Below are 20892 nucleotides of genomic sequence, written 5' to 3' on the forward strand. Positions count from 1 at the left end.
ATTTTATGCAACCAAGCAAGAGAGGAAAAAACGAAACACCTAACCTCTTCCCGAGAACATTTTTTCATTAACTTTTAATTCTCACTAAAAAGGAACAGCACTACTGGCACAGTGTTGAGCATTTGTACGGGTGTACCAAAAATTTCCTTGTTCTAAATATTCGATACGAAACTTCCTACCGCAAAAAAAAAACACTCCACCGCGATCAGATCATCAGCCCGAAGCCAACAGCGGCACTTTACTTCTGCTTTTTCTTGATGCTTGCCCTGCTGCTCTTTGAAACCATCTCTTTCTGACACGGTATGAAAGGCTACCAGCACACAACGTTCTATCTCTATCTCACTCACTCGAGTTGTCCTACTGCTGAGGATGTGAAATTCACCAGGAAAATGGAAAACGTCCACTTTTCCAAACGCGATTTTCGCCCTTTAAAGCACACCAACGGTACACGAAAATAGCCACAACAAGCACAACTGCGGCGGAGATGACTTTCGCGCACGTTTTCACTTCACGAACACACCAAAGTGAGCTAAAATTTTCCAGAAACTCGAGCCAAGCTGCTTTGCACGATTGTTGGCTTTAGTCTAGCGCACACACAAAACACTGCTGTGCTCGAATCGAAACCGCACCGTGGCAGCCATTTTTTCGTGTAGTTTGGCGTTCGTCCGTTCTGGTCGAATTGCTAGTTCAACTCTTGGCAATTGACAGTTTACATGCTACCGGGAATGTACTGAATAATAGAGTATAGTAATATCTTTGAACTAAATGTTTTCATATTCTTATTTATAGGACAATTTATACATTTATATTTATAACAATTTCTGTATAAACTTATTCGATGGTTCACCAAGTTCCAAAAGATGCTCCACGTTGGAAAATGTTATGCTGTTATTGGTTAATGGAGTCCAAATGTAGTACGATAAAACCAACCCGTAAACAACCTAACAGTAATAAGCCTGTTTCATATGTGTTCCACTGAATTCAGGACGGCGCTAGTATATCTAACAATACGGATACAATGAATTACGAAACAAAAAGATTGCAAGAGAAACCTGTACTTCATTACGTTTTTTAGGTTCACTGTGTATACATCTAACAGCATATTTAAAAGGGGCGTAATATTCATATTGTGATTCAATCGACGCAAGCGAACATCTGAATAAAACGAAATTAGTGCGATTTTTTCTAACAGTGCTGTATATCAACAAACTCATCAATAACACGCGTCAGAAATCTTCAAAGATGTGTATTTTCGATCTTTTAATTCACTCTACCCAACGTCTTCTCTTTGTTCTGAAAAGATAACTACTATTAGTAATTGCAGTAATTGTAGCTTTTAAAGTTTTTCGAGTTTGAAATAAAGTGTTTATCGAAATGTGAGGTGTGATCAAAGAGTACCTAATGTATTTAGTCGTATCAACGAAAACGCAAGCAATTAGTAGCCATTTGTAGGAGTATTTGTTATCATTGAATGATAAGCTGATAAGGAAAACAGATTTACTCTTGGTTTGCAAATATTGGTTGATTTGCTAGTATTGGAATTCAAGATTCGGTAGAATAAATTACTTCACGTTCATTGCTCATTGAAATGAGATGAACTATGTTTAAACCTAATATTGATGAATACCAAAAGAAAAATTATACTTATGCTAAAACCTAATCATCATTATTTTTTCATTATTCCCAAGAAATACAAAAAAGTTTTGGCATTACATTCCTTTTGTGGAATTTGGCCTTTCTGTTTCAACAGACTTCGCAGCCGATTCTTAGTGTACAGAATCATTGCATGGCTAGTACTATGGATCCTACTGACACTAAGAACCCTTCCAGGTCGGGGCTCGAACATACGACAACTGGCTTGTAAGACCAGCGTCCTATGCACTGAACCGCCAACCCGGGACGCCAAGAAATACAAGCAAAATTTATATTTTGTGTTTAAATATAAAAACAAACTGCAGATTGTCGAGAAACATGTACGTTTTTTCCAAATGTTATTCTATTTATGACGCCATTGTGGAACCAGAGAATATTCTCGATGTATGTGAGCTGTCAAGTTGTCCACGGGTTGGATAAAACCTAGGCTGAAGTAAATTAGTCTAACGTATAGATTGTTGAGAAAAACGGAAATCGAAAAGAGATAAGAGTCTTTATCGCCGTTTAGTATTTTAGGCACAAATAACGCTTGTTGCATCTTTCTACGTCGCTCTAGTGTTTCCAAACCAATCAGACAACAATGGTCAGTATATGGTGTTACACACTTGAAACCAATTCTTGAGCTCGGTAAAATGTAATGCCGAGACAGATCGGCAATACCCAATTTTGCTAATTGCTCAGTAATCAATATTATTATTTCCGAGATTCGTATAGTAGATTTACTGATTTTTCGACAAAGTGAAACTTTTTGCTGGGATTTGTGCAAAATCTTGTGCTGAACTCCGTGATTAAAAATTATCCCGAAATCAGCAAATGCGTTTACCGAAATTTCGAAATATGTGTAAGCGTTTGCGGGTATTCGTTTTAAATTTTCGCTTAGTACTACGCAATTATTTTCTGACAAAACATTTCTGGGAAAATTTCCGGTGGTCAAAACAAAAATCGTATTATTTAGAAATGAATATCGCATTATTACACACAAAGAAATATTATTGTACCAACTTTTCATTTAATAAGTATCATAAAATCATACTCGCATAATTAAAAATAGCAACTGGCATAGTTCAAATTATATAAAAATCTTTTGTGTTGTGGTAACCTCATTTGTTATGGTATGTGTGATTCAACCATAAACACGGGTTTTGTTCAACTACAAAGTATTGTACACAGATGATATGGTTTTTTGTTACAATATAGTATATGGTTATTTTATGATATGCTGTAGTAACAAAAAATGGCAGGTGATTATAAATAGGTGATAAAATACTTCTGCTGAACCATATGACATGAATTCACTATGGCTATCATCGTTGTAGTATAGTTTTATATGTCTTTTTTAATAATTCTCTAACCACCTGCTCTAATAAATAAGCGAATTCAAGTTTTATTTCGCGTCTAACCACCTGCTCTAATAAATAAGCGAATTCAAGTTTTATTTCGCGTCAGTCCAACTGGATTATTCTAAACCACATTTAGAGTAGCTCTATCTTCTATGGAACATAACATCAATTTTTATACCAAATATAACAGTAATACATGAAAACCTATCATAAATAGACATTAGTAAATGTAAATATTACACTCATTGCTTCATTTGTATATTGATCTGACCAATTCAGATTTTAGGATTACAGCTACACCTTCGGTTTAATAATTATTAGTCCGTCGAATACATAAAATATATTATTTTGTCCCAACTGTACATCATACTCGAAGATAATTTTTTACTTACTACAAACCGTTAGAATAAGCTTCTGAGGTTTGTAATTTCTGTAAAGTGGCACAAATGTGGAATATATTATGAGGAAAAATGCATGACTAACTCGAATACAGCTGTAGCTCAATTGTATAGAGCGGCAGGTCTTCTCTAGAATAGCATCAAATCCATTAGATTTACATTCATCGATAGAGTTGAAATCAACGTTTCACTGTTTCACTGAGCGGGAGTTATACTAAAATGATTCACAGATTTTTGAAATCGAGCACAGTTTAGCACCAAAAAGTACAGAGCGGCTGAGGGAAAAGGTACAGAGTTTGTTGGTTGTGAGACCTTTTTTTTTTGCTCACCAAATTGATTTTGATCTACTATTATGGTAAGGAAAACGGGCACAGATTTTCACAGACAGGTTTTTGGCTTGATCACAGATTTTTGAAAAAATGACCTGGCATTCCTGGCCGTAGGTTACACAGAGCGTATGATTCATTTTTAAATTCAATGTTTACTTAGCATTAGGTCAATGTGAGCTCATATCTCACGTGAATGAAGTTGGGTAGCCATCTTATAATGTAAGCAACAGATCTTTTGATTACGAAATTTGTATCTCATCACTGCTATTAAATCCTAAAGAATAACGCGTTATTTGTGATAACGGGCAATAAACCACTTTTCAACATATACTTTTGAAAGAAATTGCAGGCAAGTTTTGGAAAATTGAGTATTTACTAACAACAGACGGAAGAGAAAACGTTTCTCTATTGTTTACTATTATGACTTACTATCAGCGAGTACCGAGTCTTCAGAAATTCCTCTTCGAAGTCAAAAAAGTTTACTATGTACTTTCCTACCTTATGTGTAATCTGTATTGAATTGAGGGAATCGGTATATGAATGTAAAAGTCTGTATAAATGGCATCTCTGCCGTAATCTAAAAAGAAAGTAAACAAAGCAAACTATTATTTGCGAATAGAACCTTTTCGTATGTTTGTCTTCAATTAACAAACACTGCAGCCACCCCTAAGACATCATAAGTTGAGATTTTAAAGTTTTTTTTTTCGTAGAGGTGCAGTACAGAATTTCTGTGCTATATTCATAGATTTTATTTTTAAAATTTTCGTATGATTGCTCTTTAAAAAACTTATCAAGTGCATCATGACTACCTTACGCCCCTTCACATGCAATGATATGTTCAAATTCAACAAAGTGTAAGTAATTTAAGCGTAGAAGTTCAGTTGGTTATAAGTGAAAAAAATTGGATCTCGATGTTATGTATGATAATTGACCATAGTATATCATTTCTAGTAATCTTGACCCGTTAACGGAAACGTACTGCCTGTCGTTCTACATGCAATATTTGGCGCATTGGCCCGAGTATTTCCAGGTGGCCGAATCGCCAAGCGGAGAGATTATGGGTTATATTATGGGCAAAGCAGCGGGCCACGGAGAAAATTGGCACGGTCACGTAACGGCCCTGACAGTGTCACCAGACTATCGCCGACTGGGCTTAGCCGCCACTCTCATGAACTTTCTGGAGGACGTTTCCGAGAAGAAACGCTGCTACTTTGTCGATTTGTTTGTCCGAGTTAGCAACAAGGTAGCAATCGACATGTACACCAAGCTGGGTTACATCGTGTATCGGACGGTGCTCGAGTATTATGTTGGTGATCCCGACGAGGATGCGTACGATATGAGAAAAGCTTGTTCCAGAGATGTGCACCGGAAGTCGGTGATTCCGCTGACACATCCCGTTCGACCGGATGAGGTGGATTGATAGACCGGCAATGGAATATCAAGCTAAGGACATACGTTTTCTTGTATGTCTCAAGTGAATAATTGTTAAGGAAAATTGTATAATAAATGAAAATGGCTGCGGAGGGAACAACAAAAATATAAATTGATAAATAGCATTTTTCTTTTATTTAAAATCGTTTATTTGAATTACGCTTCTATCTGTTTTTCCGTTCCCGAATTGCTTTTACTAATACTATCTGTTGCTGAAGCACTCTCAGCATTAGTATCGGGAGTAACCGCCTTTTGTTTCTTCCAGTTCTTAGCCGCGGCAAGCAACTTCAGGTTTGGTCGAGCCATTTCATCCTCAGGGAATATGAAATCGAAAACTTCCTCCCAGCCTTCTTCCACGCCACTCTCCGATATAATCTTCTGACGCTTCTTGACCTTGCGAGGCATCTTCGCCATCACCTTTCGCAAACTATCTTCATCGCCATGCTCTTTTTCGAAATCTCGCCATGCTTCGAGAATCAACACCCGCGATTCCTTCTCTGTGGCATTCTTCAAGCTGTCGTTAGCTCGCTCATAAACCCGCCGTGATAGGGCCACATTCATATCGTCTTCGCTTTCAGCAGCCATTTCGAACTTAGCATAGGAAATCCACACTTTCACGTGGGTGGTTCGTTCCAGCAATCTTTCGTACAGTTGTCGACCGAATTCAAACTCAGTTTGCTGCACTTCGAAATCGATGTAGCTCTTCCACAACAGCTCCGGCATATCCAATCGGGGCTGCTGAATAGCCAACTCGTAGATGGCACGGGCCCGGTCAATATCTCCCAGAAGAGATTCCAGCTCGGCAAACTTCATCCATGTTATGCAATTTTCCGGAGAAAATTCAAGGAATTTTTCGTACAGAATTCGGCATCGATCGAATTCTCGTAGTTGAATTTCCAAATCGATGTAGCCCCGAAACAATTTATCGCGAGGGCACATTCCGATTGCCATTCCCAAAGTTTTCCGAGCTACTTTCAAATTTTTACAGCGGATTTCAAACTGAGCGTACAACAGCCAAATTTTACTGAATGTGAATATCTTGTGAGGGAGTAACTCAAGACAAGTTTTGTAAATTTGGCGGGTGCGTTCCAAGTCCTCTGCTTCCAGTTCTTCGTACAAGGCATAGTTAATCCACAGGTAGATGTACCTTCGCCACAGATTTTTATCCTTCGCTGGAGGAACATTTGCGATGGCTCGCTCGTACGTTTCCCGGATAAGCTCAGTATTGGATTCATTTTCTACCAACCGCAAATAGTCGAACCAAGCGTCATAGTTGGTGGGGTTTTCGGCCACCTCTTGCTCGTACTGAAACTTTCTTTTTGACACAATCACATCCTCGATCCCAGATCGATCGCCGTATTTTTTCTCGTGAATGGTGTATGCCTTGTACAACTCTCCTGTTCTGTCCTTTGGCAAATGCTCGAGAGCGTATTTGTAAATAACCCGAACACGATCGTGTTCCTTCTGCCCTTCCTCAAAGCGAGCAAAAGCGATAAAAAGACGTTCATCAGCATGGTCTTCACCGAAGAATTCAATTGCTCTCTCATACACCGATCGAGCCCCGTGTATAAACCCATGTGATTCCTCAAACCGAGCAAATTTGATCCAATTTTTTACCTCTGGATGAATCATCACGAAACGCTCGTAGATTTGTCTGGCTCGGTCGATCTCCTTGTAGCGAAGTTCAAAATTTATATACGTTTGCCACGCTTGTTCCTCCGGTTGCCATTCGATCCAGCGTTCGAAGACCTGTCTCGCCCCAGCAACATTTTCCAGCATCTCTTCCATATAAGTGTATTTATACCAGAATTGATTTACCCTCGGTAGTACCGTCACAGCTCGATCCCACAGATTCCTGGCATGATTAACCTGTCGATTCTTCATTTCCATTTCCGCGTACTTCAACCAAATGGTAATGTTCCGGTGGTCATTGTCAATCGCTCGCTCCCAAATGGACCGAGCCCGTTGAATCTCCTTCTGTGATTCTTCCCACTGGGCATATTTGATCCAGTTGCTGACCACCATTCGATTTTTGCGCAAATTATCCTCGAATGTTTTGCGCTTCCGCTGCTGATAGTCGGCCAATTCGGCGGCATCGGAAATTTTTTGCTTCGGTGGCGGTGGTAAAATTTCCAAATCTCGTTCCTTTGCCTCCCGGAGCAGCTGCTCAGCTGTTATTTGAATTTCCGCCGGAGCTTTGTTTTTGACCTGAAAACATAACACATTTCTAATTTATCTATAAATTTCACCCAAAGAAAGCAGTTTCTTACCTTTGCCACTTTGGGCATTTTCTGAGGCTTATCCATAGCGAAATTATGCGTTTTCTACGTTACAAGCGTAGTAATCGAACAATAATTTCAAACGATTCTACTTTCAATACCAAATTAAACAAAACTTCGTGCAGCGAAACAACGGACAACATAAACTGTCAAATGCGTTGTTTCCACTGGCGGTGCGAAAAAGTGGGGGCATGTTATAATAAAACTTCCCGCTTGGTAGATATACTGGCAGCCGACAAAGATATGTCGAGATTCGGGCAACTGTCAAATGAGCGTGGACTACAGGGACTCTACTGTTATAGTTAGAGTCACACAGAGAGAAAATTCGTCAAACTGGGTCCCTGGCCACTGCACAATCTTTTTTTTTTTCCACTAGGCTAATGTGGTGAATTTTAAATGACTCTTGTTTTCAAATTTAAAAACGATTTCGTGTCAGTATTGTGTTTGATTTTGTAAAAGAGTGAAAATGTAAAAAAAAATTAAAATAAAGTTTAGCAACAAATCGTTTAGAAAGAAAGATTACCGCTGTTGGGGATGGGTATAGCGTGATGGGTTAGTCAATGCCTTTCACGCAACCCACCTGGGTTCGATTTCCAACCCCGTACATAGAGTCAGAAAGTTTTTCTGACTCGAAGAGGCGAATGACATTATGGTTAAAACCTCTATAATCAAAAACAAAAAAAAAACACAAAAAAATACCGCTGTTCGTTTAACTTAAGAGATAAATGAGTGAAAATTTTGAAAATTTCATTCCAGCGAAATAACAGAAAATTTTATGTACGTAATTTATCTTTTGCATCCGAAGGAGGAAAAGTAATGTTGATTCCAGGAGCTACATGCTTACGAATCTTTTCTGAATTTAGGCGTTACAGAAAACAACCACGAGAGGTTTTTGTTTACACGATGAACTTCAAAATTCTATTTACTTTGAAGATTACATTTTGTTCACTTGTAATGCAGATGTTTTTGTTACAGAACAAATGGCTGTATGTTCCAAACGGTATTGTCCTTCGAATAAAATCATTTTTTAACATTTCATTAATTAAATGCCTTGGCTACTTTTTTTTTAGTAAAACGTAAAACTATATTTTTTTAGCTTTGATAACCACACTCCTCGTAAATTTTCTAACTAAAAAAATATTTATTTACATCCCTCGTTTGGTTCAACGATTGACGGTTCATTTGATTCCTTTCGTAGAGAACACTGTAAGTATATTTTCAAATTAGATTAATGATGATTTCTAGCTAGAATGTGATTGTTCTGAACTTATTTCTCCGTTCAACAATCTGTTAGATTTGAATAAAAAATTTTGGTGTAGTCGAATGAAAAAAATATTTGTTCCGGCGGATTTTATTGTTGAAGTAAACTAACTATTGATTACATGTCAACCAAAGTTGAGTTGATGTTATCGGTAATGTCTATGTTGATTCAATCCTTCTATAAATTTACATGAAGTAAACAATTAGTTCAATTTACACACTTAAAACTTGTTCAGTCAGCCACATGTTTTTTCCGAACTTCGTAGTAATATGCTGATATCTCAGTAAAGCGTGTACTTTTGCCGAAGTTTGGCATAATATTATGATGAATTTGTCAGTAAACAACAAATATACCGAAATCAGCGTATTCGTTTGCCGAGATTTCAAATTGTTTTAAGCGCTTTTGCCGCATTAATAGTGAAATTTTTGCTGATAAATTCGACAATAATAAAATTAGGATTGTCGAGATTCTTAGTAATTATACATTTTGCCGAGACGATTACCGAGCACTCGGCTGTGCAAATCTCGGCATTTTTTTGCTGAGATTTAGTAAAAAAAAATTAAGTTTGTATCTTTGATCTTATTTGTGTAATAATACAACTACACGCTTAGAACTTATTGTCGAGCTCGGCATTTCGAAATGCCGAAATACATCGGCAACACGACATTTTACTGATTGTTTAGTAATTCACATGATCTTTTCCGAATTTCGTTAAAGTAATATGCTGATATCTCAGTAAAACTCGTACTTTTGCCGAAGTTTGGCATAATATTATGCTGAACTTGTCAGTTAACAACAACTGCACCGAAATCATCAAATCCGTCTACTGAAACTCGGTGAGACACTTGTCATCTAATGTCTCTTTTCAATTTTGCAAAGCACCACGTCGCCATTGCTCGTAGAACTGGAAAAGATTGGAAGAAGGAAAACAGATTTTTTATATTTCGTGACAAGATAAAGGTAATAAATAAACGATTTGCTTCGCAAATATAATTATTGATATCTACTTATTTCCAGGTAGGTGCGTTGAGGAGCACTTGAAAAAATTGAGTCATGATGTTTTCTTTTTTGTATGCTAGATTCAAATGGACATAATAAAACATCGTCTTTCTCCAACCTTTGCTTTTGTGACTTATTTTACATACAATAATAAAGAAAAATCCATTCTACGTTCGGTTACTGATGACTCAGCAATTCATGATTCAATCCTGATCGCTTCTGCCGAACTGACAGTAAAATTTCTGCTGACAAGTTCGGCAATAATTGATAGTTAAAAAATTTAGTATTGCCGATTCTCAGTAATTATACATTTTGCCGAGACGATTACCGAGCACTCGGCTGTGCAAATCTCAGCATTTTTTGCCGAGATTCAGCAATAAAATTTAAGTGTGTAAGGTTACTGTTTTTATATGAATCGTGTCAGTTGTATTTCTTATGAACCAGTTCATATTTTTCCCGCGCGAATGAATCACAGTATTTTTTCTCCCGTGGATAAAGTTTGTTCGCGTTTCATAAGTAAAATTTTATCTTCTTCTTTCGTTTCCTAGGGAGTTTTCAACAATTCAAATTGTATTGATAATTAACAATACTATTATATAACACATTTTTTCAAAAAAAAATTGATGCAGAGATCTTTTCCGAACTGATGAAGCACCAAATCATGGGATACTGATTGAAATGCCAGGGCTCGATTGTGTAAATAATTCGATCGTTTCACTGAACAAAGTTCAGGAGTTTTGTATGGGAAAAAAACTTTCATAAGAATCTTAGTTTGCAAATATCGGTCAAACCATCTCTGAGAAAAGAAAGTGCGTTCCATTTTGGAGTACTGTTTTCGGTGTTTCTGGAATCGAAACCGAGAGCCTGGATATTGCCGGAATCGGCTTGATTGGCCATCTACTAACAATGAATACCGATTGGAATAGTTTGGAGCTCACCCACATTAGTTTTAGATACAGATTTAAGGGAGATATAAAACACTACTGGTTACTTGGGCTGATATTTTACGTGTTTTGATTCGACGCTTCAAATGACGGGGCACCGTTTTCGACACTCTTTACCCCGTAGTCCCGGAATCGGAAGTCGGATTCGAATTAAATACAGAAATTTTGTATGAGACCATACGACCTTTCATTTGAAATTTGAAAGTACGTGAAAATCGGTCACGTCATCTCTGAGGAAAGTAATTGGGAAATTGTATTTTTTTTCACTATTCACTCTGTAATTCAAATATCGGAAGTCGGATCCGGATCAACTTGAGGAGTTTTCTATTCGTTTCAAGTGTTTTTATTTGTATCTAAGTTTTTAAAAATCGGTTCAGCGAGTGCACAAAAATGTATCATTTTGTGTACTCGACGAACTGATTCAAATGGTATATGATTGCTCTCCGGGCCTCGGTTCAAAAGTCAGTTTTCATTGACTCATTCGACTCAACTCATAATAACTGTGAATGTGTATTTTTTATGAATTCCACTTTACGCTTTTCGCAATAGTGTTAGAAATTTCGGTCAGAAAATGTGTTAGACTTCGAAAAGTATATATTTTTTTACAGTCAAATGTAAGTGTTAATGTAATAAGAGCATGTCTCGGCACTAAAACGTATTATGACCTAAAGCATTGATTAATTATTAAAAACTTGGAAAATTTCAATATAATACCAGTCGTGCTCCAGTAACTGTTCAATTAACTGTTCTATTGAAATTATTTTGAAAAATTTACTTATTTCGATTGATTCTCACGAGAAATTCCATGCTTTCGAATTCACAGTTTGACAGTCAATTGTCATTGATTATCGAATTCACCCAAAGTTTGGTAATTAGAAGTTGTTTTTACAAATCACACGGTATTTTAGACCGTACTCAGAAAATACTAATTTTTTTCGTATTATCCCTTGCGTAACTATTAGGAAAAGTTTGTGTGCAACTGATCATTCGGTAAACTATCATGAGTGATACCAGTCACGTACCCAGAGGGGCGGCCCAAAGGACCCTGGCTCCTCCTGAAATCAGAATAGTTATGAATAATAATCAATGATGCGAAGCGAATAGTGTCAAAACTAAATGAAATGGAGGTTGAATCCAGGGCACAATAAAGGACAATAATATAAAAGACACTAAATTGTACTGGATGACCGGAAAGAGACAGTGCGTGAGCTTACCATAGTTGGGCAAGATTCTGCAGATGAGGAAGTTATCCTGCCGCTGGATCCCGCACATACTTATTTAGGACTAAAAAGACGAACGCAAGTGCACTTCGAGTACATGTTTGGATGGATTCATTATTATACGCTAGAGAAGAAAATAATCACTCGACAAAGGACTGAAGTCGTGCTTCGAAGCGGCACGAGTGCATGGAAGGCTGGGTTTCCGAAATTGTGAAGACCGAAATCGCTGTGAAAGGGCCTTACATGAAGTACATGAGCATCGCTACTACGGCCTCTTCGAACTATTATCTCTTTCCAAACATCTCTGAGAAATCGATGTGAGTTTCGTTTTGGAATTTTAGACCGCTACTTCCAGGATCTGAATTTAGAACATGGGACCTAAAATTTAGAATGTTTTTCGGAGTAAGGGAGCTATCTTGGACCACTTATCCAAACCTTTCACAAGTCTTGCTCTAGAAATGGACATTTAGAAGATTTTAGACATGTGCGACTGAAATGGCATGGCAGTACACGTTAAGAAATGTAACACAATAACCTTCTCACGGTCACAGTTACAAATTTACTTTAAATACTTAATAATGATAGTTCCAGTGTTTGTTGAAAACACCGGTAAAAGGCGTACCGAAAATTATGTACATAAGCAACCCTCAGTTTCATAATTTTTTATCTTAGGGCCCCACCCGAAACGAAATCCTGGGTACGGGCCTGAGTGATATAGTTTGAGTTTAAATTGACACACACTAATGTAGTTTTCGCTTGATAAAAATTAAAACTTACCCAGAGTAGTTTCATAAAAAAACACTTTTCACGAAACTGTGTTGGTTTCGCATTTAGCAACGTGGGTTTGAGCAAATCTGATATAAAAACCAGGTTCGAAACTGACTCGATTTTCAGTTCAACAAAGTTAAAACTAGCTTCAAACAAACGTTTTGACAGCAGTTAGGGTGGAAACTGGGTTAGGTTTCAAGCGAAAACGACATTAGTATCATGCACGTGTTCAAGTCTATTCAAACCGGTTTCTTTTGGAAATGTATTCGCTGGAAATGCGAATGGCTTTGTTAGTGGAGCTAGCGTCTCCACGGTAAGAAGAAGTTTGTAGGTTAAAGTCCTCCTTCTGGGTGACACTTTTTCGCAAATTATCATTTTTTTATTGTTTTATCCATTTATTTATCTTTTTATCTATTTATCTATTTTTTATCTATTTATCTATTCATCTTTTTTTATACAATTTTTTTTTCAGGCCAATTCACGTACAAGCTTTACGTGGCCGATTGAGCCATGTTTTTATCAGATAAAATAATTTGTTTACCATTGGATCTCCTTGTCACCCTTTTTCTAGGGGGACAGGAGCTTCCATCTTTATCTTGCGATGATTGAGGGGCACTTTGTTCGTGGCTCATCTATTTATCTTTTCTCTCGGTCTGTTTCTCGTTGACAGCAAAGAAAAGTTGTATGATCAGTTATGAAATAGAATTAAAAGAACATTATAGATATTGATTTTCTGTCTTCGCTTTTACATTTGTTATGACTCGAATCATACTTGTTTGGATAAAAAAAACATCAGATTTCATCCGCGGTTTTTAAATAGTCATAACATCACAATGGAACTGACGACGGACAGGTATCTGTTGTGTAAATCTGTATGGACCTAATACAATTATTTGCATTACCATAAGTTTATTACTACTATAGTGACTGTAAGAAAGGTGATGACAACTCAGAAAAAATATCCAAAATGTTGACCATTTCTTAAGCCTTTGAAATGATAGGTCGTTTCCTCGTTCGATTGACATTGACAAACAACGATTTCTTTTCGCAAACGGACAACTCCCGTTCAATCTCTTCAAAGTCGATCTAGTTATCACGTGTTGAGCGTTTATCACAGTCAATATCAATTACTTTTAGGTTGCGTAGTAACGATTGAGGTGAGCTCACTGTCTTCTGTAGAGTGCCTATAACCAGAGAGACGACAGCTGTTCGTTTGGAATGACAGCTTTCAGTTCCAAATGAGCAAATCTCGGTTGATTTTCCAGAAGGCCGTAACAGCAAGTGACAGTTTCTCTTTGTTCACTCTCTCTTTCGATTATTGTGATGTGATCTAAAAAGATTTTCTTGGATTTCACAGTTCTGTTTGGAAGTCGAACGTTTCGAGCATCATTCTATGCAAAGAGTTAAGTGATAAACGTGTAAACCGCTTGGTAATTAATAGAAGAGAAAGTAAACAAAGAGAAACTGTCACTTGCTGTTACGGCCTTCTCGAAAACCAACCGAGAAATGACCTGTCAATGAAAATGTAAAGCTAACGACACGGCCAACATTTCAGATTGAATGTTTTGAAGTGTTGCCATCATTATGAATGAGAAGTTGTCACTCTGGTTATTGGCAATCTAGTCTTCCGTAGAGCTAAGAGAGATTGTGGATTTATATTGCATAAGAGACGTTGTGTTATTCTGTAAAATGTGACATTTCACAGGATCCAAGTAATTGTTAACTAGATCAATGTAACCTACAAATTAGAAATTCAATGCAAAACCTTTTTCCCTCCCATCATCTCATATTTCGAGTCCCCTTCTGATTGCCAAACTAGGGATTAGATGTACTGAGGCGATATTTCGTCCATTTTGCGTATGTCCGTATGTCGCAAAATATCTCCAAAGCGGACAATCTCCTTGCATAGAGGATCCGTTATGGCCAATAAACTGAATTGTCCTCTTTCGAGCTCCAGGCCTTTGTTAATCATCCTCGTGTACAGTCCCATTCGTTCCGGCTAAGCGTTGCTTTCTTCGTCCGTAGGATGGTCAGTTGCACTATTTGCATATTGGACTTAACTCTTTTGGCCGGGCTCGCAAAAACCCCTTTTTCATTAATCATTAACTTTACTTTTGCCATTTTCCAACCGTTCTTTGTTGTTTTACTGCCCAGCGTGTGGCCATCAGTTCTCTGTTCCTGTTGCGTAGGCATTAAACTTTCTGTTTATTGCAAAATTGCACGATTGTTCACAACCAGGCAGCAACAACCGTTAAATCCCGTACCCGAGTTTTACAGTTTTGACCTCTCTCTCTCGGTGTCCCCGAAGCCAAAAGAAGAAGCTGCAGCTTACTTTCGATTTGCTTCCTCGTTTTCGCCCGGTCATCAGCAGCAAAAGGATTGTCACGAGAAAAAAAAGACGACGTGCAACATTCAGTTTGAAATAATATTTATTCAGAGATTTAATTTCCCATCGAATTTTGTTCCGGCGGCGGCGGCGGCGTCACAACTGTTAGTTTTTACTGGAACCAAAGTTTGAGTTCAATGTTGGTTTTGGCTAGTTCAAGTAGTAAATATGCAGGCAACACAATGAGCTGTTATGTCAACAGGATCAATCCACTTGAAGTTGTCTAGACTTAAACGAGTGATCGGTGGAAGTCATACTAGGGTCTCAAAAACTGTCCAGTTCTGAATGCCATGCACAAGACAGTTTGTCGGACACGTGGCGTCGAAAGTTATCCTCTGTGATCATTTATTTCGCCCGAGACGACCGTTTAGACATTGCATTTCGGTGCAAAAATGCTAAGTGATTAGTGGGAACTACTAACTCTACGTCTGCTTCACGCATAAACTGCTAATGCACTGATGAGTCGTAAACGAAACGTAAAAACAATTTATGTTCTTCTGGAACTATATGTATGATGTACAATATCCGCGTTTTTAGTGGAAAGGACATATTTATAAAAGATAAATCACAATGATGACAACAATCACTCCGGAACAAAATTATAGTAATGGAAGACGTGATGCGATAGGTAATTGGAAGCCAGCATGTGCGAAAAAACTTACAGTAGATTTGAGTTAATTTATCAGGCATGATAATCATAGTATTGCTCTCAACGAAAGTTGGCGGGTGAACCCGTAAATGAAGACACCTCGGTGCATTCCATGGGTAAAAGATACTCCTTCCAGCACTAATATTCCGCCAAGTAACGTATAGCAAATCCATTCTTTCTCGGTCACATCCAACATGGTCATTCTACCTTTACTCAAGCTGCCTACTGCCTGGTACTACTCTTACTAAACCTTTCACGCAGCAGAAAATAAGGGTGTGATGTAATTTAGCTTGGCTTAATCGTTTCCACAACTCGCCTTTCTATGACTAAAGGTAAAAACTACACCTTTCTGACTCGGGTGCTGTAAAGTTGTTTTACGATTGGTCCTCCCTTAAAGCGACAATTTGGATACTTCGATCTAGATTCAGGTATAAACACAACACACACGGTCATCGCATGCTTCGATCGGTCCGAAAAGTTAATGAGAGCAATAAAATGGTATCCATCAATCAACCACGCGGCTCCATTCGTTTGTCGAGGTTATGTTGATCAATTGATGGATTTTTTTTTGCGTTTCAATATTTCCTCATCACGAATCGGCAGATGCAACGCAGCAGTGCCGTTATAAAGCGCAGGATGACAAAAAGTTCCGCATTGCTGAGCAAATGTGTTAAATTTCGACACGTCATTCAGCACCCCTCCAGTTTATTCCCGGCCTATTTGATTTCCAGCCCTTTTGGTACGAAGAGAAAGGTAAAGCTGAAATTGAGGAAGCGAATGGCACACAGCCGAAATTTGTTTTATGTGGGAGGATTAGGGTCCTGATATGCTGCGGCCTACTGCTGGCTGCTGACGTTGATGAGTAGGAGTATTTGAAAGGGTTTTTTTTCGCCTTTCTGTTCGGTCTACCATTAAGTGATGGCGTGCCTCGCGGATCAAAATAAAAGTCTTTCTGTACGGATGGGGTCTGTCATGTCTAAATTAAGCAAACTGTTTCACATGCACATCGAGGGAGGAAATTGAACGTACAGACTGAGATAACACTTCCGCATGTTTCGAAGTTTTGCGTGCTACGGAAAGAATGTGCCAGTCCAATATTGCTCGTTGAAACGTAATTAAACTCAACATCGATGTGCCGGGAATTGGTCGGTTTCTGGCTGGGGGATTCAGGGAGGGTGACCATCCAGCCTGTCGAACAGATGAACCAATTTTGCAGTTGTTGGCGTTGGTTGTAACGAGCAGATAGAAGTCTTACGGCTGTCAAAAGTAATTCTGAAGATAGTTGATATTTTAAATGATAATTTAGTTAAAAGTTTTATGTCTGATGATGGCTTGAACGAAACCAACATTTTGAAGAAAAAAATTGTAGAACTTGTTACAGGGTTATCGTCGCGTTGATAAAACAAAGCATGCTATGAAGTTCGATTGTCAATTCTTCAAAAACAAATCAAACAAACTTCTCCTTCGTTCGAATAAATGCTTGAAAACAATACAATTTCATACAAAAATTTCGATTCTGCTACAACCTCAATCTCAGTACATCATAATGCATTTCCCTCTCAGATTTCAAATGATCTTCCTGAACATCCAACTTTGTTCCAAAAGCCGCTTCGCATGCTTTTTGTTTTTTTTTCTCAAAAATTGATCTAGACTGTCACCCTATTTTTACTAATTTTATTAAACAAAAGACGACTAATGCTTCAAAAACGTGTTGTACTTGCGCAAAATTAGTCGAATTTTTGAATAGAAAATAGAAAAATATCCAAACTGCACATTTAGGGGTTTGTTGGTTTGTGCAAAAAGCACATATTTTGTTTCAATTTTTCGCGTTTACGCCTGAGACGTCAGAAATAATATTTCACCTGTGCAATATTATTGTAGGATTGCATAAATATGGCAGTTCAATTTGAACTGCTCTAAGCACTAAGCAGCCGAAGGCTAAACGCGAAGAAATAGAAACAAAATATGTGCTTTTTGCACAAACAAACAAAACCCCTAAATGTTAAAATATTCTGTTTTTCAAAATCTCAAGACCCAAGAGATAACGTGTTTACTTGCGTTCATTGCTTCAGTTTTGATTTTGTGTTTCAAAATTTAAACACTTCAACGAAATGCATGAAAAAACACGTGTGAACAAACCTCTTAAAAATAAATTCTATGTCGAATTCGTGCAAAAAAAAGTCTTATTTATAATATTTAGGTGAATCAATACAGCTTGTGTTGTTGTATCTATGAAACAAATTAACCAAAATGGTAAAAAAAAATATATTTCTGATTTTCGTTAGATGGTGTTCTAATTTCACAATCGAATTTATTTTATTGGTTTACGCAAGCTCTCGGAATATTATTCTAGCAACAACAATCACATCAAATATGTAAGAATACACTGAGGTCTTTTTTATGTGGTTGTTTTTTTATGCGAATTTTCAGAGTTATGCGGTTTTTTATGTGAAGTTTCAGAGTTATGCAGTTTTGTTATGCGAAGTTTCAGAGTTATGCGTTTTTTTATGCGAAGTTTCAGAGTTATGCGGTTTTTGTTATACGAAGTTTCAGAGTTATGCGGTTTTTTATGCGAAGTTTCAGAATTATGCGGTTTTTTTATGCGAAGTTTCAGAGTTATGCGGTTTTTTCTATGCGAATTTTCAGAGTTATGCGGTACGTAAACTCGCATAAAAAAAGACTTCAGTGTACATTCAAACCAACTGTAACATTGATGTTTGTCAAATGAAAAGCGTAGCCGTGCTTAGTCTTTTATGATGGCAATCTATCACATCACTTGAGGCAGAGGGTTCAAAGAGATATCCGGGTAGAAAATTAGAGTTACGAACTTTGAAAGAAATGCATTCTCAAGTAACGCATTTTCGAACCATGATTAATTTTCATGGGAGAAGAGTTAATGCTCATGGTTTCATGATACAGGGTCCGGCACTCAAAGTGTAACCAATTAAAAAGGCCATAAATTCAGTTTGGAAAATTACTTTTACTTAATTCAAAGTACAAAATGTGTAGAAATAATACAAAATTCAGAATCAATTCACTTTTGCTCGATATGACCACCTTTTGCCTTGACTATGGCCTTGAGACGGTCAAAAAACGAATCGCAAGCTGCCCGAATGTGACTTGCAGGTATTTTGGCCCACTCGCCTCGAGACTGGTGTATCTTTTAGTTCGGACTTTGCTCTCCAAAATGGCCCAAAGAGAATAACCCATTGGATTCGCATCTGGTGAATTCGAGAGCCATTGTGTGGACGTGATGAAGTTCGGAACGTTGTTTTTCAGCCATTCTTGGTTCACTCGAGCTTTGTGAGACGGTGCCGAGTCCTGCTGAAACGTCCATGGTCTGCCACCGAAATGTTTGTCTGCCCACGGCTTCAAAGCAACCTCCAGAATACTTTCCCGATAATATGTCACATTTGCCTTGACGCCAGGCTCGAAGGTCTGAAGTTGGTTACACTTCGAGTGCCGGACCCTGTAAGTGATTGGTTTCATGATTTTCTAATCATGACAGCAGTAACGGATTTCTTTCCGTGTAGTTGCCAAAAACTCCAAAATGAAAATAACTCACTTTTCTCCGTTCAACCGATTTTCTCAAACAATAATTCAAATGAAAGGCGGTCATTTGCAGAATTCATCAATTTTATCCGGATCTAGATTCCGATTTGGCAGGTTGGCCGAGGTTTTCTGCAAAGGTTTTTATGCGCAGTGGCGACACCTATAGTCTTTTGTGGGTTATTAGGTCACGTAATTTCAGGTGTTTTTGTGATTTTGATGTTTTTTTCTAAATCGTAAATCGCGATTGTTCACGAAAACATTGATTGGAGTTGGTTGACCGAGTTGTAAATTTAGCTTAGAACAATGTGCGCTTAGTTGTGAAATGTCAACCTTTTTTATGCACGGATTTGGATGTTATGCTAATATTAAAGATTATAAGTAAAAAGATATGTAAGGAATATATAATGAAAATAAATTAAAATGTTTACCAAATTAAAATAAAAGATTAAGTTAATTATTAATCATTGAAAGTCAAGCTCGTAAATCGCAAATTGATCCAAGGTTGTAATCGCGAATTGATCGCTGGTGGAGAAAAGGGAGAAGTGCAAACTGAAAAAAAGTTCACTGTCGAAACTAAGTTTATTTTACGTATCCACATAATACAAAATCGTGCCTGCTAACTTTTTTCACTAAAAATGTAAATAAATAAATAAATAAATGTTTTCCAGGGGCTGGGGTCCACTAGGAGATTGATAGTAACTATTAGCTCTTTCCGGACAGTATCAGCCTAGATGCCGTGTGGAATCCGGCGGAAAAAAACTGAACCAAGAATAGATCCACTGGGTTCCTGCTTCCATGTCGTAAAAGGCGATAATTGCAGGAGTTTCTTTTTCCTTTCAGTTATCAGATATTTTCAATGTTTTACTTCTGATTACTCTATTTTACTAAATTATCTCTTCATTCAACCTATCAATTTCCGTCTAACTTCGAAAAAAAGTTTGGAATTTAGAATGTTTTCTTCTTCCATGTTATTGATTGTCTGTCAGGATTATAAATTGAATGATAAATAAATAAATAATCTATAACTATTGCGCAAATCCGTTGATATTACAAAGTTAATAACAAATTAAAATATTACGAAAATTTATAAATGTGGTGTTCGAAATAATAGCAGCATGAAACCAAAAAGAAAGTTAAGAAATTTTTTTTATTCACTGATTTTCGATCGGATTAAGATCGGGCGACTGTGCGTGTTACTAAATTACATATTTTCTAGAAACCAAGCTTTCGCTCGGTCTTTGAAATATTTCGGATCATTGTTTTGTTGAAGTTCTATTTCAAAGACATGTTATACTCTGAAAAAGACTACGAACATTTTGCAGTAGTCTAACGTAATTTACTGCATCCATGACGTCAGCGATCGGGATAATGTACCCTACTTCACTGGAAGAGGAACATCTTTAATTCGATTTTGGTTCCACCGTGTTTAACCGTTTTCATCAGGAAAACAAACTGACGCAGTCTTCCGAGCCAAAAATCACTACTCCACGAAATGTTACTTCATTTTCAAATGGTCAATTGATATACAATTTTGAGAAATTTGGTTGATCACACAATTATTGTGATGTGAGTACAAGTACTTTCAGAGGGCTTCTCGTGTGACATTCGGCTTCCCTGTCAGTAGACGAGCAATGGACAGTTCCAAACATTTTCTAAGTTCCCACGTAGTAATATAAGAATGTT

General features: G+C 37.5%; 3 protein-coding genes across 6 annotated transcripts in view; 1 reads left to right on the top strand and 2 right to left on the bottom strand.

Moving 5' to 3' along the window:
* LOC131433015 (supporter of activation of yellow protein) overlaps positions 1 to 606 on the bottom strand; it is a 49507-nt gene extending 48901 nt beyond the window's left edge. Inside the window, exon 1 of one of the 4 annotated variants that reach the window (XM_058599735.1) lies at positions 383 to 606. The gene's annotated coding sequence lies outside the window, so the exon portion shown is untranslated. Of the gene's footprint in view, positions 1 to 44 lie in introns of all 4 variants that reach the window. The other 3 variants (XM_058599731.1, XM_058599732.1, XM_058599733.1) reach the window with 3 other exon arrangements.
* Positions 607 to 4370: 3764 nt separating this feature from the next.
* On the top strand, positions 4371 to 5273 carry LOC131430772 (N-alpha-acetyltransferase 20). Its single transcript, XM_058595975.1, has 2 exons — positions 4371 to 4574; positions 4672 to 5273. Exons 1-2 carry the CDS (start codon positions 4522 to 4524, stop codon positions 5138 to 5140), a joined length of 522 nt encoding a protein of 173 aa, XP_058451958.1. The 5' UTR covers positions 4371 to 4521; the 3' UTR covers positions 5141 to 5273.
* Positions 5274 to 5276: 3 nt separating this feature from the next.
* On the bottom strand, positions 5277 to 7555 carry LOC131430773 (protein crooked neck). Its single transcript, XM_058595976.1, has 2 exons — positions 7422 to 7555; positions 5277 to 7359 (listed from the first exon to the last, which is right to left on the bottom strand). Exons 1-2 carry the CDS (start codon positions 7455 to 7457, stop codon positions 5308 to 5310), a joined length of 2088 nt encoding a protein of 695 aa, XP_058451959.1. The 5' UTR covers positions 7458 to 7555; the 3' UTR covers positions 5277 to 5307.
* Between the last annotated feature and the right edge of the window lie 13337 nt (positions 7556 to 20892).

Source organism: Malaya genurostris, chromosome 2, assembly GCF_030247185.1.
Source record: "Malaya genurostris strain Urasoe2022 chromosome 2, Malgen_1.1, whole genome shotgun sequence".
NCBI classification, from domain to species: Eukaryota; Metazoa; Arthropoda; class Insecta; order Diptera; family Culicidae; genus Malaya; species Malaya genurostris.

Coding starts and splice junctions, on each gene's coding strand:
- LOC131430772 (XM_058595975.1), top strand. CDS start 4,522: ATGACTACCTTACGCCCCTTCACATGCAATGATATGTTCAAATTCAAC. Junction 4,575..4,671: donor ATGTTCAAATTCAACAAAGT/GTAAGTAATTTA, acceptor TATCATTTCTAG/TAATCTTGACCCGTTAACGG.
- LOC131430773 (XM_058595976.1), bottom strand. CDS start 7,457: ATGGATAAGCCTCAGAAAATGCCCAAAGTGGCAAAG. Junction 7,360..7,421: donor AAATGCCCAAAGTGGCAAAG/GTAAGAAACTGC, acceptor TTATGTTTTCAG/GTCAAAAACAAAGCTCCGGC.